Source organism: Lissotriton vulgaris, chromosome 10, assembly GCF_964263255.1.
Source record: "Lissotriton vulgaris chromosome 10, aLisVul1.2, whole genome shotgun sequence".
In the NCBI taxonomy this organism is placed as follows: Eukaryota; Metazoa; Chordata; class Amphibia; order Caudata; family Salamandridae; genus Lissotriton; species Lissotriton vulgaris.
In genome coordinates, this window is record NC_141698.1 from 701346271 (window position 1) to 701361585 (window position 15315).

Genomic DNA, 15315 nt, shown 5'->3' on the forward strand with positions numbered 1-15315 from the left:
AGAGAGGGCCCTCAGTGAGAAATAGGTGAGCATAAAAGAAGCAAATTCCAATTCATGCCATCTAATGGAAAAGGTAAGTGACACTTACCCATACTTATGCACACAATGAAAGAGTGCCTAGTAAGGAGGAGGTATACTTACACAGTAATGACATGCAAAGTTTGAATTGACAATTTTTTAAGCAGTTGCCAGCCACTAGACTTTTTTTTAATAACTTTTTATTGAAAAGCATCAGTTAAATCACATTACAGAGGGTCAAATAAGGCAGCCAAGCATACATCAGGGGACGACAGATTAAACAACGTTCATAATTATATGGGAACTTCACGGAGAAGGGGGGTCATCCAAAGTGGCAGCCAGAGTGGTGTACAAATTCCCCCTCTGTAACTATTTCAAAGCCCCCAAATCAATGACCACTTTCGAGGGCATCCCCTCGCAAGATATGCAGTTTTCTCCCTAAACATGCACCAGTTCAAATTGTTTTCCCACACTTCCAGGGTGGGAGGTTGCCCAGCTCCCCACAATTGGGCAATATTTCGTTTGGCAATCATGAATCCCAAAGTAGCCCATTGCGTCTGTGAGGTATTCAAATCAGTAGGCTCCCAGATATTAGGTAAGCACCTCCTCGCCTCCAGTGAAAGAGAGACCCCAAGGACTTTATGCATGGTATCATGTATATTGAGCCTATTTGTATTGATGAGTTCACATTCCCAGATGATATGTGCCAGCCACTAGACTTAAAGGTACACTCCCAATGTCTTTTCTCGCCCAATATGAGCTTAATTGTAGTGGAAAAAATGATTGAGAAAACATGCAAGGTGAGAGTAATGCTGCCTCAAACACATCCATATTTTAATTTACTTTACTTAAGCAGACTGACGCATCAAAAACAACCCAAAAAGGTAAGTGTGAATAAGAGTTCCAGCACGAATATGCAAATTGCATCCATTTTGGAACCACATCGGTTGAGATTTTGTGAATTTCAAACAATGCTGAAATTCGGGAAACTCGTGGGCAGAAGCCTAGAATGCGTAGATCACCACACCCCTTTTGTTAATGATGCCCTAGCAACATTAAAAAAGGCTGTCTATATTGAACACTGGTATTCCAAACTGCTGTTTCCACTCAAGCTGCTTTAAAAGAACTTCTACTTTTGCTAAATGTTGGCCAGTGGTTGGAGGTGGTAAGCACTGGCTTTTATTTTTGGACCCCAGGGCAGATTTTTCTTTAACAGTCGTTGGCCCAAACCAAGAGCGAGTAAAGCTGAAAAGGGACTAAAGAGAAAGAGCAAGATATGAAACATAGACAAATGGAATAAGCAGGGATGAAAAAGAACCTGCAACAGCGAGATAAAGAGTCAGTGAGTCTTGGGTGGTAGAAGAAAAAGAAATACCCGACACTTAGCAACACCGGCATTCAGCACTACTAACAGCGGGCTCCTAAGAAAAACTCAGCACAGCCGCTCCAGGATATCACTGACGCGATGTACAGGCAACATGTTAGCAGAGCAAGCAGCCATGTCTGAAAGGTGTTGTGTTTGCAAGCAGCCATGTCAGAAAGGTGTTGTGTTTGCAAGCAGCCATGTCAGAAAGGTGTTGTGTGTGCAGAAATCACATTTCAGACCCCTTACTCTTTGACCACTCCCAAGGTAATTAAAGATATACTACAATATTAATCAAAGAAACACTTGGAAGCAGCACCCACCATTTAATTGTATACTTGAGGTTTGGTTGACTGACTGTGCTGTCATCTAGGAAAATAGTCGAGCAAGAGCTGTACTTCCTTCTCAGTTGTCCGGGAGGATGCTGAATAATAAGACGAAACATAAACAGCGTTAATTATACAATGCAAAAAAAATTCTTTCTAGGCAACAGTAATGAACACTTTGGCAACCTCACACTTCGGCATGTTAAACAAGCTTTGACAGTCTCCGGTGAAAGGGAGCAGGGCCATATCTGAAACAAAACAGCACGTATTCTTAAACAAACTAAGGTATGTGCACAGGTAATGCAACTCCTCTGCTGTGAACAAAATACTAATGAATCCAGCAGATGCGATTATTAGTTAGGGATGAAGCTTGACTTTTTGTTATAGGAAGTGGTTGATATCAGGTGGGAGAATAAGTGTTTGTTGCACCCAGGTGTCCTTCAATAAATCCCATAATTAAGCAACATCCTGGGTTCCCAAAATATGAAAACTGGGGCTAGGGCACTTTCCTGAAGAGTTGAGCTGTGCCCTCTATACCGAGTGTTATGAAAAGGATTTAGAAGATAAGGTCGGTGTCACAAGCGGTGAATTAAAAAGTCTTCACAGCAAAATATTGCCCCATAAATACTTATAACTAACTTTCCCATTATCAATTGCTTTTTAAGAAACCCTACATGTGCACCTGTCTTTACTTTTCGAACAACAAAAGCCGTAAATCCACCAACACGTCACTGGGCCAACAAAGCAAAACAAATGAACACACAAGGCCCATTAGCCAAATAGCTCTGTGACTTTGTGACAGGCTAAGGCACCAAAAGAGCATGCGCATTCTAAACAAAAAGAAATAATAACATAAATCTGCAAATAGAACAGCTTTGTGTCAGTAAGGTTAATACGTCAAAGAAAAGAAAAGGGTTTCAATTACACAACACCTGTCCTCTTGTATCTGCAGTCTAACAGAATGACTACTTGATACATAATCACCATAACTAATGGGACAATACAAGTAACCACAAAATGTCATGACCTTCAGGACAAACCCATCCAAGCAATGGCAAACCCTATAAACACATGAAAGCCGAAAGTAAAAGGGGAAGGACCCAGAGCTCGCTCTCTGGCTCTGACATTTTTGACGAATTAATGACATTAAGTCACACAGCTAAAAAGTTCTCTGTAGCCAGACCTAAAAGAAAAGGTAACAAAGAACGCTGTAAGCTCTGGCAAGGAAAATGAAAATCCATGTTTATACTGCTGGTGAAATAAAAACATTTGCCTAAAGCACTGGGTTAAGAACTTGAGCCAGATCACAAAACGTGCACTTAGTATGATATTTTACCACATGTAGTAAATATTGTTTCTGCGCCGTCCTTAATTACTACATTTATTTATTTTCAGTTTTATGCAGCGATACAGCGTGAACAAGATCAAAAGGTATCATGCAGAGAATTCATGCAGTCGTATTTTATGTCTGTGTTACTTAAATGCTACTTGTTACGTCAAATATATCTGCACTGCCGCACATTGGTATCACTGGAATACAGACGGACATATCGGTTTTGTTTATCTTCATTATATACATTTTAAAAAATGTTTTTGAGTTTGGGACAAAAACTTCTGATTTGCTTTTTCTGAATTTGGTGTACTTTTCAGCAAATGGGCACATGAGATTATATAGGCCATGCCCACCCATCTACCCGTGCCTTAACTTTCTATACCGGTCTTATACTTCACTGCACATTTGTTGCATGTGACTTGAGTTTCCTAGTGCACAATTTTCCATGTAATGTTTAGGTATCTTTTTGTAACTTGGGACCACGAAAGGCTCCCTCTGTTTTAAAAGCAGACGTGGCAGTCTTTGTACCCTATAGACGCTGCAAGCTGCCCGTGTTGCATCAGAAAGGTTTTAACGTTTATTGTGTCATTGCTTGTTTTTAAAAACTACTTACTTCCTCTTAGCTGAAACCACCCTCCTATTGCTGCACTCTCCCCTCACTTGCCCCGGTCCAACATGGCCTGTGCCGATTGATCAGAGGGCGTCTGGGAGTCTGTCAGTGAATCTTTCGCTTCAGCCTATGCGGGGGTTAGCGCTCCAGTCTTCAGCGCCAACGAGTGTATTTCAGGCACCTAGAGCGCGCACGTGCAGCGGACGCGCACAGCGGGCGCACCAAAGGCAAGCCCGTCTGCGCCCATCGTGACTGGCCGGGGCCAGGGGCCAGTTATTATGCCCATTTTATCCCCAATACAGCATTTGAGCTTTACAATCTATAGGGCAACTGGCCCATTAGCACTAGGGTCAGGATGTCTGATAGGAAAGTAGGGATCTTGCCCCCCCAGAGACTTGTTCCCTGTATGTTTCACCCAGTGTACCGGGCAGGGCCCTCTCCTCACCAACAAGGACCCTCTGGAATTTACTAATCCTAACTCCCCGGCAGCGGGACACCTTGTCATCACCTACCTAAATACGCGCTCTATGGTGAAGCACCAACTCAAAAGTTTCCAACTGCTTGATTCCGACAAACCTGACATTCTTCTCCTGTCGGAAACCTGGCTCACGGCGACTCAACCCCCGACATCCTCGCAGCAGTACCTACTGGCTACTATATACTCCAAGCCAACAGGATGTCGGGTAAACTGGGGGGCGGGGTGGCAGCTATCATCCAGCAGAAACACAAATTTACCGCCCTTGAGATCAGCGGTATACCTCGGGTTGATAGTCTCATCTTAAAATTCGAATCTCCCAAGTCCTCCTTTATCTGTGCCATTTTTTACCGACCTCCCGACCATATGCCTTTGTTCCCCCAATTACTAGGCAAATTAATCTCTCAGCTAGTCATCAACCACGCCAGGATTATTATCATCGGAGACTTCAACTACTGGCCCTCTGATATACACGAGAGTGCCAGCTCCGCTGAGTTCACAGACCTTCTTCTAGGCATGAACTGTACCAAACATGTGCACAAGGCTACCCACACGAAAGGGCACATCTTGGATCAAGTCTAGACCTCCAATATGGAAATTACTCCTCCCTCAGTTTCTCCATGCACTTGGTCTGACCACCATTTTATTACATTCAAAACAGCCTACATTCCTCCCACTAAGCCGGCCCGGAGGGCAATTTCCTGGCCGGAAACTGGAAGCAGGTCAATATGGACGATTTCTGCGCACTTTTAACAGCCACCTCTTCCACCGAACAGGACTCCATCTGTCTTCAGGCTTCTAACCTAGATCACTGGCTAGAATCAGCCAGTAATAAGGTTGCCCCCTTTAAAAGAACCAATCTTAAACGCCACCACGACGCCCATCGCTAGTTCTCCGACGACCGAAAAAGAAAAAAACTAGCACTTAGACAAGCAGAGGGCCGATGGCGGCGAGCTTATGCACCAGAGGAGAGATCGGTATATGTAGCCTTGCAAAAAAATTACAAAGATTCCATTCTCCAGACTAAAACAGCCTACTTTTCTTCGAAAACCAAAGAAATTTTCGCAATAGTTGATGAGCTTGCGCAACCCGACAGGGTGATTGCTAAATCTGCCTCTTTACAAATATTATGTGATTCACTGAATTCGTTCTTCATCGACAAAATTACCTCTATCAAGAACAACATCCCAACCCCCACTTCCCCTACCACTCTCCCTATCCCATGCAAAAAAACCCTCACTCCTGACCAAATTCCCCTGATCTCCAGAGAAGAGTTTCTGGCTCTTCCAAAAAAGTTGGAATCTGGCTCCCATAATGACTGTTGCCCCCCCCACACATTTTGCAAGAGGCCTTCCTTACCTGCCCTGATCCGCCACTTTCACTTCTCAACAACTCCCTCAATCTACGCATCGTTCCGGATACCTTTAAAAGCGCGTAATTGTCCCGATCTTGAAGAAACCTAATGCCGACCCATCGGTGCTGAGCAACTTCCGTCCAATCTCCCTGCTCCCCTACCTTAGCAAGATACTAGCGGCCCACGTCACGAACTGCCTGAGCTCATTCATTGAGCATTCTCAGTTTCTCGACCCCCGGCAGGCGGGTTTCAGACCAGCTCACTCCACGGAGTCAGTCATCCTGGCAGTCATGGACGAGCTTAGGAGAGGAGCTGATAAAAACACCACCCAGGCCCTGGTGCTTCTGGATCTGTCAGCTGCTTTTGACACGGTCGATCATGATCTCCTGATCGACCGTGTCAGAAATGCTGGCATCCAGGGTCTGGCCCTCAAATCGATCTCCTCCTTTCTACATAAGAGTTTCCAGTCAGTCCGTTTGGCCAACTTATCGGCCAAAAAAACAAGACTGACCTGTGGGGTCCCCCAGGGCTCTTCTCTATCGTCCCTTTTGTTAAATCTATATATGCAACCCTTGATTGTGTCTTTACGCAACAGCCCAGCCATAACCTTCAACTACGCAGACGATCTCCAGTTGGTGTTTAATATTGACTCTTCCAACACATCAGTTACCAATTTTCAATCCACTATGATCTCCATCAGTGAATGGATGTACACCAACCAATTAAAACTTAATCCCGACAAAACGGAGCTCATACTAACTGGAGATGCCACCAACCCCTGGAACTCCAGCTTTTGGCCTTCATCCCTGGGCGTTCCCCTCCTGCCCAGTGGATACTGAAAAAAGCCTTGGGGTCATTATCTGCGGCGAATTATCCCTCAAGCCACAAATCAATGCAGTAGTATCCTCCTGTTTCTTCCACCTTCGCTGAATTTGGAAGATCTGCAGGTTTTTGACAACCGAGGCCTCACTCTTGTCATCCTGGCCCTGGTCATCTTTCGCATTGATTATGCGAATTCACTCTATGTTGGCATCCCAGCATACCAGCTTCATCGCTTACAGCTTGTACAAAACCAAGCAGCTAGGCTCATTTTCCGTCAACCCAGGCATCAACACGTTAGCCCCCTGATGGAGAGTCTTCATTGGCTCCCGGTAGCTAAACGCTGTGTAGTTAAATTGGGCTGCACCATCTTCAAAGCTCTCGCTGGTCAGGGCCCTGTTTTTATCTCCTCCAGGATCCACCGCTACGTTCCCTCATGTGAACTCCGCTCTTCCCCCCTCAACTTGCTTACTATCCCCACCTTCAAACGCAAAAAACATGGTGGTCTCAGATTTTCCTTTTAACAATTTCATCAAGGACTTAAAATCCCAGTGCTGTTGGCTAAAATTCGACGACTAGCCACTTGTTAGCTATGTTTGAAAATTTTAGAAAGTCGACTATTTAAAAAAAAAAGCTTGAATCACGTGTATATTCAAAAGTAAACTGTTTATATACTTTGTAAGAGGTTTCACCCACATCATACATTAAAACAAGCATTGGCAATGTTAAGCATTTTTTTCTTTTGCGTGGCTTCACAACACAATGAAGGTGCCACATGGATAGTAGCAGCACAGCCTTCGCTAACACAAATATTTCGTTAAGGACATGTGGCCGTAGTAAAAGGAACATTACTCTATTCTTTCACACATAGAGGACGGGAAAAACATACAAGAAGTACAAAACATCTGAAAAAAGACACACCTCTTATGGAATTAACATACATTCAAGTAGTCATACAAGATCATGAAAACTCACCTGCACAGTGTGGTACTCTTGTTCCATACCTTGCAGTAGGAAGCATTTACGAGTGCTACTGTTCACTGGGTGTGTACATTCTCCTAGCTATGGGGTTTCTAGTTTGGGTGCGGTTATGTCACTTATGTCAACATTTATGTTCTCCCCTCGTAACAATATTAGACTTATATTAAAATTGTATGGGAATGAGCTAAATTGTTGTTTACTGTTGTCTCCCTAACACCAGAATAAAAACAGGCTGCCACACCAATGGACTCTGCTTCTTATTTCCAACAACATGTTTTGGTGGTCGAATATTGCCCCTATGGGACCAAGCGTCTTCCCCAGGAATGTAGGTAACTCATACCAAGTATTGGCAAATGATCCCTGCTTCATCTGGCATGTTCACCAGCTTCAGAAACAGGGCGAGGAGAGCGTTGGGGAACATTTTCTTAAGCCTCACTCCTTGAAGAGGACTCACAACGTGCTGTTGGCGAGGCCGTCAGACCGTGCAGCATGCATCACTGGGTAAGACACCGTAATCGTGGCTTGCACTATGAAACAGGCCATGCCCATGCTGTCAAACTACGCGGACAGCTGACTGGGCGTGGGAAGTGGGAGTGCATAGGCCCTGAGACGGTGAACTACGTGTTCAATGTAATGAGGCAGTGACGTCCGGTCCCATAACTGTCTGCAGACCCGTCTGTGTTGCATGCTGTCTGGAAAATCAGCGCAGTGGAGACTGAGGAGAACAGCTCTTAGCTCCTATGGGACCTCCCAACCTGCTGCAAGTGTCACTGACTGACACTTTGTTTACAGCTGAGGTGTCAACATTTACATAACAAGCATTTGCAATGCAATAGGTCTCGCATTAGGAAAGTTTGAGCTATTGGAATTGTAAATGACACATTTTTTTGTTAGGTTTTGTTTTTGAAAATAGCAAAATTAATAGATTTGTCATTTACAATGCCAATAGTTATAATTTTCGCAAATGTGACACATATAGCACTTGTAATGCAATATGTATTGTATTTACATGACTTACATGTATTGATATTACAAATAACAATGGCTTTAAATTTTTTTTTACATAATTAATACTTAAATAAAAGGTATTGTAATTTATAATGGCAATAGCTTAAACTTTTGTAAATAACTTGTGAAGATTATGTTCTGTGTGTTTTATTGTTACAAAAGTCCTAAAACAGAAGTGAAATATTAACATGTTTTTGTTACATTTGTAATAAAGCTTGAAACATTGAGAGAACATATTTGAATTAGTTGTTGAATGGTTGCACAGATTGATGTTGTGGTGGCGAATGAGTGATGCGGGGTGAGGATGTGTTTGGGTGAGAGGGTGTGTGAGGGTTAGAGGGTGTGAGGGTGAGGGGGTGTGAGGGTGGGTGAGAGGTGTTGAGAGGGGGTGAGAGTGAGTGAGGGTGTGTATGTGTGAGGGTGAGGGGGTGTGTGAGGGTGAAGGAGTGTGTGCACCAGGACATGAAGACGCCACCAGCACCGTCCTATCCAACATGGTCCTGCTTTCACACGAGCAGCAGGGGTAACATTAAGAAAATCATGGTCCCCTTCAAAAATGCTGCTCAACCTGGAATGTTTGCAAGGCTAAAGTTGTTGGCTTGAGTTCTTCACTTCTGCCAGATTAATCAATACCTCCATATACCAAGCATGAGAGCATCATTCCCATCTTTAAGAAACATTCGCCAGTGTTTCCTAATATCTCCGACTATAGATACACTTCTGGCTCACTCTGTATTGCCAAGGTGCCCTGCCACAGTTGTCACCTGCCAATATGTTTCTCACTTTGAATTGAATAGCCTCCTCAGAGAACTCGGAGTCAGGCTTAAATGTAAGGGAAACATGTATGTTGGGTATCACCAGCGACGTTCTAAAGAAAAGTAGAGAGACTTTTGTTAAGGGGACTGTGATCGCCGAACACATAGGAGATGTGGGTCCACTAGGGCCCACCGTGAATAACAGGGGCTTGATGTGCTCGATAGATCAGACCAATGGCCAGAGAATGGATGATGGTGTATCAAGGCCACAACGTCCCTTCTACCAAGCTTCCCATTCTTTGGCGGGATGTAGCGGTTGGAGGGTGAGTCGAGTCACCGGTTCAATAAGGCATAGCGGTATGGTCAAACCAAGCCACAGTGATTGCAGGCAGGTGAGGCAAATGATCGGAAATGAGGTCGGGAATCTGTATCGAGTAAGGCATGAACAAGGGGTGGAGGAGTTAGAGGATAGTATACATAACCTTTAAGTTATCAATGTAGTTTCCTGCTGTTCATGCTATATTCATTAGGAATTTTGCCTGCCTGCCTATACACATACCAAAAAAAATAGGTGTTGACATAGCAAGATTAACTTAATTTAATTGTTTGGTCGTTTAACCCACACGAGTGAAAGCAAAAAAAAATACGTTTTCTGCCATATGTTCACCATAAGAACGTCTTCCTCAAATCCGCAGCACTGAAGTACGATTAAATGAATACCTGACATGTGGCTGGCACCGATTAAGAACTACTAGCGCAGTAGCTTGTCATTACACCAGTTCTATTTATGACGATGCCCCCGAGTTTAGAATTGTACACGCAGAAAGGATAAATCTTTGTGAATGAATAAACTCCACACTTAACTGTAAAACATAATAATTGTCAGGTCGGTTACAGAAACAACGTTATTAACTTAATAAATCTGCCCGTGCTTTTATTTATGCTGGTGTTTTACATGACCGAAACCGGATAGAAACAAGCATGGCGCGTGCTGCAGTCCGCCGCCGGCCTGCGACCAGGAAGTCAGGCAGGCCGGGCGGGACAACCTGAAACAGGAAGTAGGAGGGCGGGAGCCTACCCCGCCTCCCACGGAAGAGCCGCGATTGTTTTGAGCACCGGAGCAGGCAGGAGCCTACCCTGCGCCCCGGTGCCGAAGAAGGAAGGAAGAGTCCTGCTGCCGGTGAGAGCCGAGGAAGCCGGTGAGTGGGGCTTCGCCTTGTTGCTGGGCTGCGAGGGCAGGGGGGCATGTGTGTGCGCGCGCGCGTGCGGCGGCGGGCTGTGTATGTGTGTGAGCGTGCGTGTCTGTGTATGTGTCTTGGAGTCTGTGTGTATGCGTGTATGCGTGTGTGTGTGTGTGTGTGTGTGACTGTGGGGGGGTTGCCTGTCTGGGTGCCTGCGTGTCCGTGTAAGTGTAAATGCGTGTGCATGCATGCGCGTTAGGCTGACTTGCTGGGAGTATGGGAGGGAAGTGCACGGCGCGGCGCAGGACGGAACGTGCGCGTTCGCGCAGCCAAATCCGCCTGCTAAAGCTTGTGACAGTTTCTTGTCCCTCATTCCCCGGCATCGGATAGCTATAAGTCTCCGCCCTGGACGCATCCTTCGGATGCGAATTCCAGGGCGAGACCTAAAAAGTGTATTTGGGATTTTTTCAGTTTAGCACCGTTTATTATATCACTGCATTTAGTGGCCTGTATTAGAATTAGTGAACCACACCCTTTCCATCGTGGCAGTCTTATTCATGACTCAAGAGGCAACGGTCACACCGATCTTGGATGGGTATCATATTCTTTCCACTACTGCCCTGATGACAATTTTATAACTGAAAAAATGAATTACATTTTGCTAGGCGCAAAGATATTTCAGAAAGAAATGCCCCAGAGCTGGAACCGAGAGAAGGATGAACCAAAAGGAAAGTCAGGTGTCTAGTGCCACAAATACAAGGCCTTTATGGTTGTTATTAATGAAGCAACGTTATAGTCTATTATACCATTTATGAGAGAGGTTTTGGTGCAGTGCATATCCTGAACTGAATTATTTCATTGAGCTCTCAAATATGATGATCATGGAAAAAGAGTCCGAAGAAAGAAAAGTAAAGGCCCAGTCACAGAGTTTGGACAAGCTGGGAAGATGTGACTGAAACCAGTCGATCTGGGTCAGGGCCAGGGCCGGACTGACAATTGCGGGCACCGGGCAATCCCCCGGTAGGCTGGAGGAGGTGGGGGCCGGTTTTCTGCCAGGGGGCCGGTTTTGTGGCTGGGGCCGATTTTCGATCAGTGAAATAATGCGAGTCACTCATCGGCGTCTGAAGTCACTTGACATAGTTTCACATGTTACTGCAACAATATTTGATTTGCCGATAGTGCAGAGTCTTGAGACAGGAAGTAGTCACTCGTGAGGCGGGCGCTCGTGCGTGCGTGACTGTGTGCATGCACTGGGTTCAACAAAAGCTACAGACCGGCCTGGGCACATTATGCAAGTGCATTCAAAATATTCTTTGCATTTTCATGAGATAGAGCAGCAGCATCGGAAACACCACTTTTCATAGAAGAGGTGCACCCTGAGCAGAAACAGTGTAAGCTTCCCAACTTCAGAGGAGAGGTGCAGTGAGGGTAGCATCACACCTTTCCCATCACAGAACAGGTACACATCAGGCAGGGGCAGCGCAAGCTTTACTTCCTCACAGAATAGGGGCAGCATGGCAACATCCAAACAAGATTCCCTCTCTCACAGAACATGCAGGTAAGGCATGATTGACATGTAGGTTTTTGTCTGAAGTGGCTATTTAAGTCACTGAGATGAATGTAGAGGTGGATGAATTAGTGAATATGCACATTCTGTAACAACAACAAACATTTAAAGAGGGTCAAAGGGGATTTTAAAGACCACACTCTGATAGGGCCCCAACAATACTAAAAGACAAGAAGTGTCAGAGGGTCTGGGATAATAAGAACATGAACGCCAGATGAGCGCCTACAGAGGACTCCAATACCATGCTGTGTATAAACTATAAAGACAAGGGTCACCCTTACACTAAACCCAACAAGTGATCATATAAGGATGCCCATTAGTCACCACACGGAACCACCCTTCATCATTTGGGTTCCTTTTGAGACCACTGATGGTGTTATCTATTGTCTTTCTGATGGAGGGCTAAGATTGTAAAAACCCTCTCATGGTCAGATAGATTAACGTGGTCTTGCTTCTCAACTGAGAGGATGTTAAAGAAGGGGACTGATGTCGTAGTGCAAAAATTAGTGAAAAAAACAAGAGAAAATGTGTGTGAAATAAAATTGGATGAGGGGGTGCTGAACGTGACTTTATTCTGTTGCTACCCACTCTACCAATATTAAAAAGTAGACAGAGACAACCCAATTAATCTTGGATCATCTAGATGTATTCTAGGGTCAACATGTTTCAGCAATTCTTGACACAAATTGTCATTGCTTTCATCAGGACCACAGTAATCTGTTTGCTACTACGAACTAGTGCTCTTAAAGCAAAAAAAGGGGGTGCTCAAAATTATAAATAAATTTCAAACCGGATACTTAGATCACCTGTATCCACTAGATGTCTGTATCGGTAGCTTCACCTTTCCAAGTTGGAGATTGCCCACTTGGAAGATGTACGGATCTCACCCCACCTGGCCACGGCTCAGGGTAAAGGGGAAGCACTGCTCTCTCCGTCGGTACTTCTTGTCGGCGAACAATCTTAGCCCTCCGTGAGAAAGACAATAGATAACACCATCAGTGGTCTCAAAAGGAACCCAAATGATGAAGGGCGGTTCCGTGTGGTGACTGATGGGCATCCTTATATGATCACTTGTTGGGTTTAGTGTTAGGGTGACCCTTGTCTTTATAGTTTATACACAGCATGGTATTGGAGTCCTCTGTAGGCGCTCATCTGGCGTTATTGTTCTTGTTATCCCAGACCCTCTGACACTTCTTGTCTTTTATGCACATTCTGTAAGCATTCCTGTTTAGGTGCCATTCCAAGGCAGCATCCTGAAGTGCTCTGCAGCTATCAGTTGGAGACCTGCTCTTGGTGTTGATTCTTTTGAGTTCCAAGTATTGAGAAGTAGCTGTTAAATCGTAGGTCATCGTTATTTGGAGCAGCCCAGCCACAACCTAGGTAACTATGCTCTAGACAGCCACACTGGTAGCACCCGCTTCAAAAATGTTTTGAGTGTGTGCTCCCACGAGGCGCTGTGCAATCCCATGCTCGGTGCTGCGCCTGTCCAAAATGCTGAGATGGACAATGTTTTTTTTTAAAGTGCGCAGCTGGAACACATGTTGATGTTCATGGTGGGTGTAGGGTGATGTGCTAACGTTTTTATAGGACTAGATTCAGAAGTTAGCTTGCTTGCAACCCCTAGCCAGGCATTCCAGTCATCTGGTCTGGGTCAATTAGGGATAACAAAAGCAAGAGATGGAGATGACTGAAACAATGTGAACTTCTGGTGTTTGTTTACTCTGGCCATATTCAATTCCACCATTTCTACCTCAAGACACAGTCCAACCATATGCGAATCAGGCTTAGACTGTGCCAGAAGGGACACTCCAGTCAAAAATGGTAAGCCATCACTGCTGAGCAGCAACATAAACAATATCCTGAAGGGTAGTGAGAAATAGATTTGACAGGATTTATGCTATAATAACATGTTCTAAGACTTTAAATGTAATTTATAACTTGAAGGAAGAAAAGTCTGCCATTTTAAACGCTGTTTTGTGCGGAAACTCTTTTAGGAGAGAAAGGTATTTTTATCTTGACTCCTTTTCCATTTACTGGATAGTAATTTGACTATAGTAATCTACGTTGTGCTTTTCAGCACTGCAGGTGGTGAACAGCTGGCAAATTATAAAGTAGTACTTTTCCTTGGTATTCATAAACTGTCTTTTGACAGCTGTCATATTTCAGAGAGGTGCAGCAAAGACGAATTCGGAAACATTTTAATTAGGCAGACCAATCAAAAACAACTCCAGAATCCCTAAGAAGATGTTTACATTTTTTGCATGTTAGAGGTCTGACCTCAATTACTCAAAATACATGTATATACATTACCCAGTGGTGGTGGCCACTGGGTAGTTATAGTGAGGACCAAATTTCTACGGATTTTGGGGTTTGCTAATAACCTAAGCACTGTTTGACGAATCTCAACAAAACTTTCCTATCAAAAGTCTCATCCACCTCAGCTCCTTCATGGATAGTTTCTGAATTGAATTTCACCAAACTTGGCAAAAAGATAGATCATGGTCCACAAAACGTAATTTTTGTGATTTGGTATAAATCAGTCGTTTATGAGAAATTAAGTTTCTAAATGTATGTATATTTCATGCCGCAGAGGATCTGTGGATACAACAGATCTCAAAATGAGATCTGTTATTAACATGTTAATGCGGAGATGCAAATATACTGATTGTTAGTTTTATTTTTTTCCTATTCAAAGAAAGAAAACAATGAAAGTTTGTGTGTGTATATATATATATATATATATATATATATATATATATATATATATATATATATATATATATATATATATATATATATATATATATATTACCTACTGGCTATCGCCAGTAGGTATATATAGTTAGGATTATTTGTCTATGGAACTTTTGAAAATTCTATGTCTAATAACTTTGGCGTTTGTGGACGGAATCGGCTGAAATTTTCAGGAAAATGGCACATTTTGTTTCTGAGCAGCCCCCGAAAATTTGGGGGGGTTTCGTCAAGGGGGGGCCGAGAAAAAAGGGGGGTCCCAAAACGCGTTTTTCCCATGTTAATTTCCATAGGGCCTTTGGCCTCACTTTTAGCTCGAACGGCTGAATGGATTTGCACGAAACTTGGCAAAATTGTAGGGACTGTTAGCCCGATGTGCCTTTGCTAGGTCTCAATATATGTGCTCCAGTGGATTTTGAGAAATTAACGTTCAAAACAAGATATATATCTGTAACAGCGCTCCGGGCTGCGCTCCGGTCCGCTTACTTTTCGCGAAACGGAACTTTGCGCGCAGAAAGCTGATTGGCTCTCCGGTGTCTGTCAACATTCTAAACAGTCCGGAGCGGCCGCCATCTTATCTCTCGGTAGGATCGAGAGAGAAGAAGAGGTGAAAAACGAAGGGGGAATTTAATGAAAGGGGGCAAGGTATACCTCTCTTGACCCCCTAGGAATGATGTTGGGGTTATTAAAGGGTCCCGTGGGGAAAATAAAAAAATATATATTTTTCGCGGTAGAAGCGCTTCCCGGGCCGCGAACTGGGCCGCAAACTGGTAG

At 44.1% G+C, this 15315-nt stretch overlaps 1 protein-coding gene across 1 annotated transcript in view; it reads right to left on the minus strand.

Annotated features, from left to right (window-relative positions):
• Positions 1 to 15315, minus strand: part of CCNY (cyclin Y) — a 547033-nt gene that overhangs the window by 152001 nt on the left and 379717 nt on the right. Inside the window, exon 4 of the mRNA XM_086941524.1 lies at positions 1705 to 1805. Within this exon, the coding sequence (XP_086797650.1) occupies positions 1705 to 1805 (101 nt within the window). The remainder of the gene's footprint in view (positions 1 to 1704; positions 1806 to 15315) is intronic.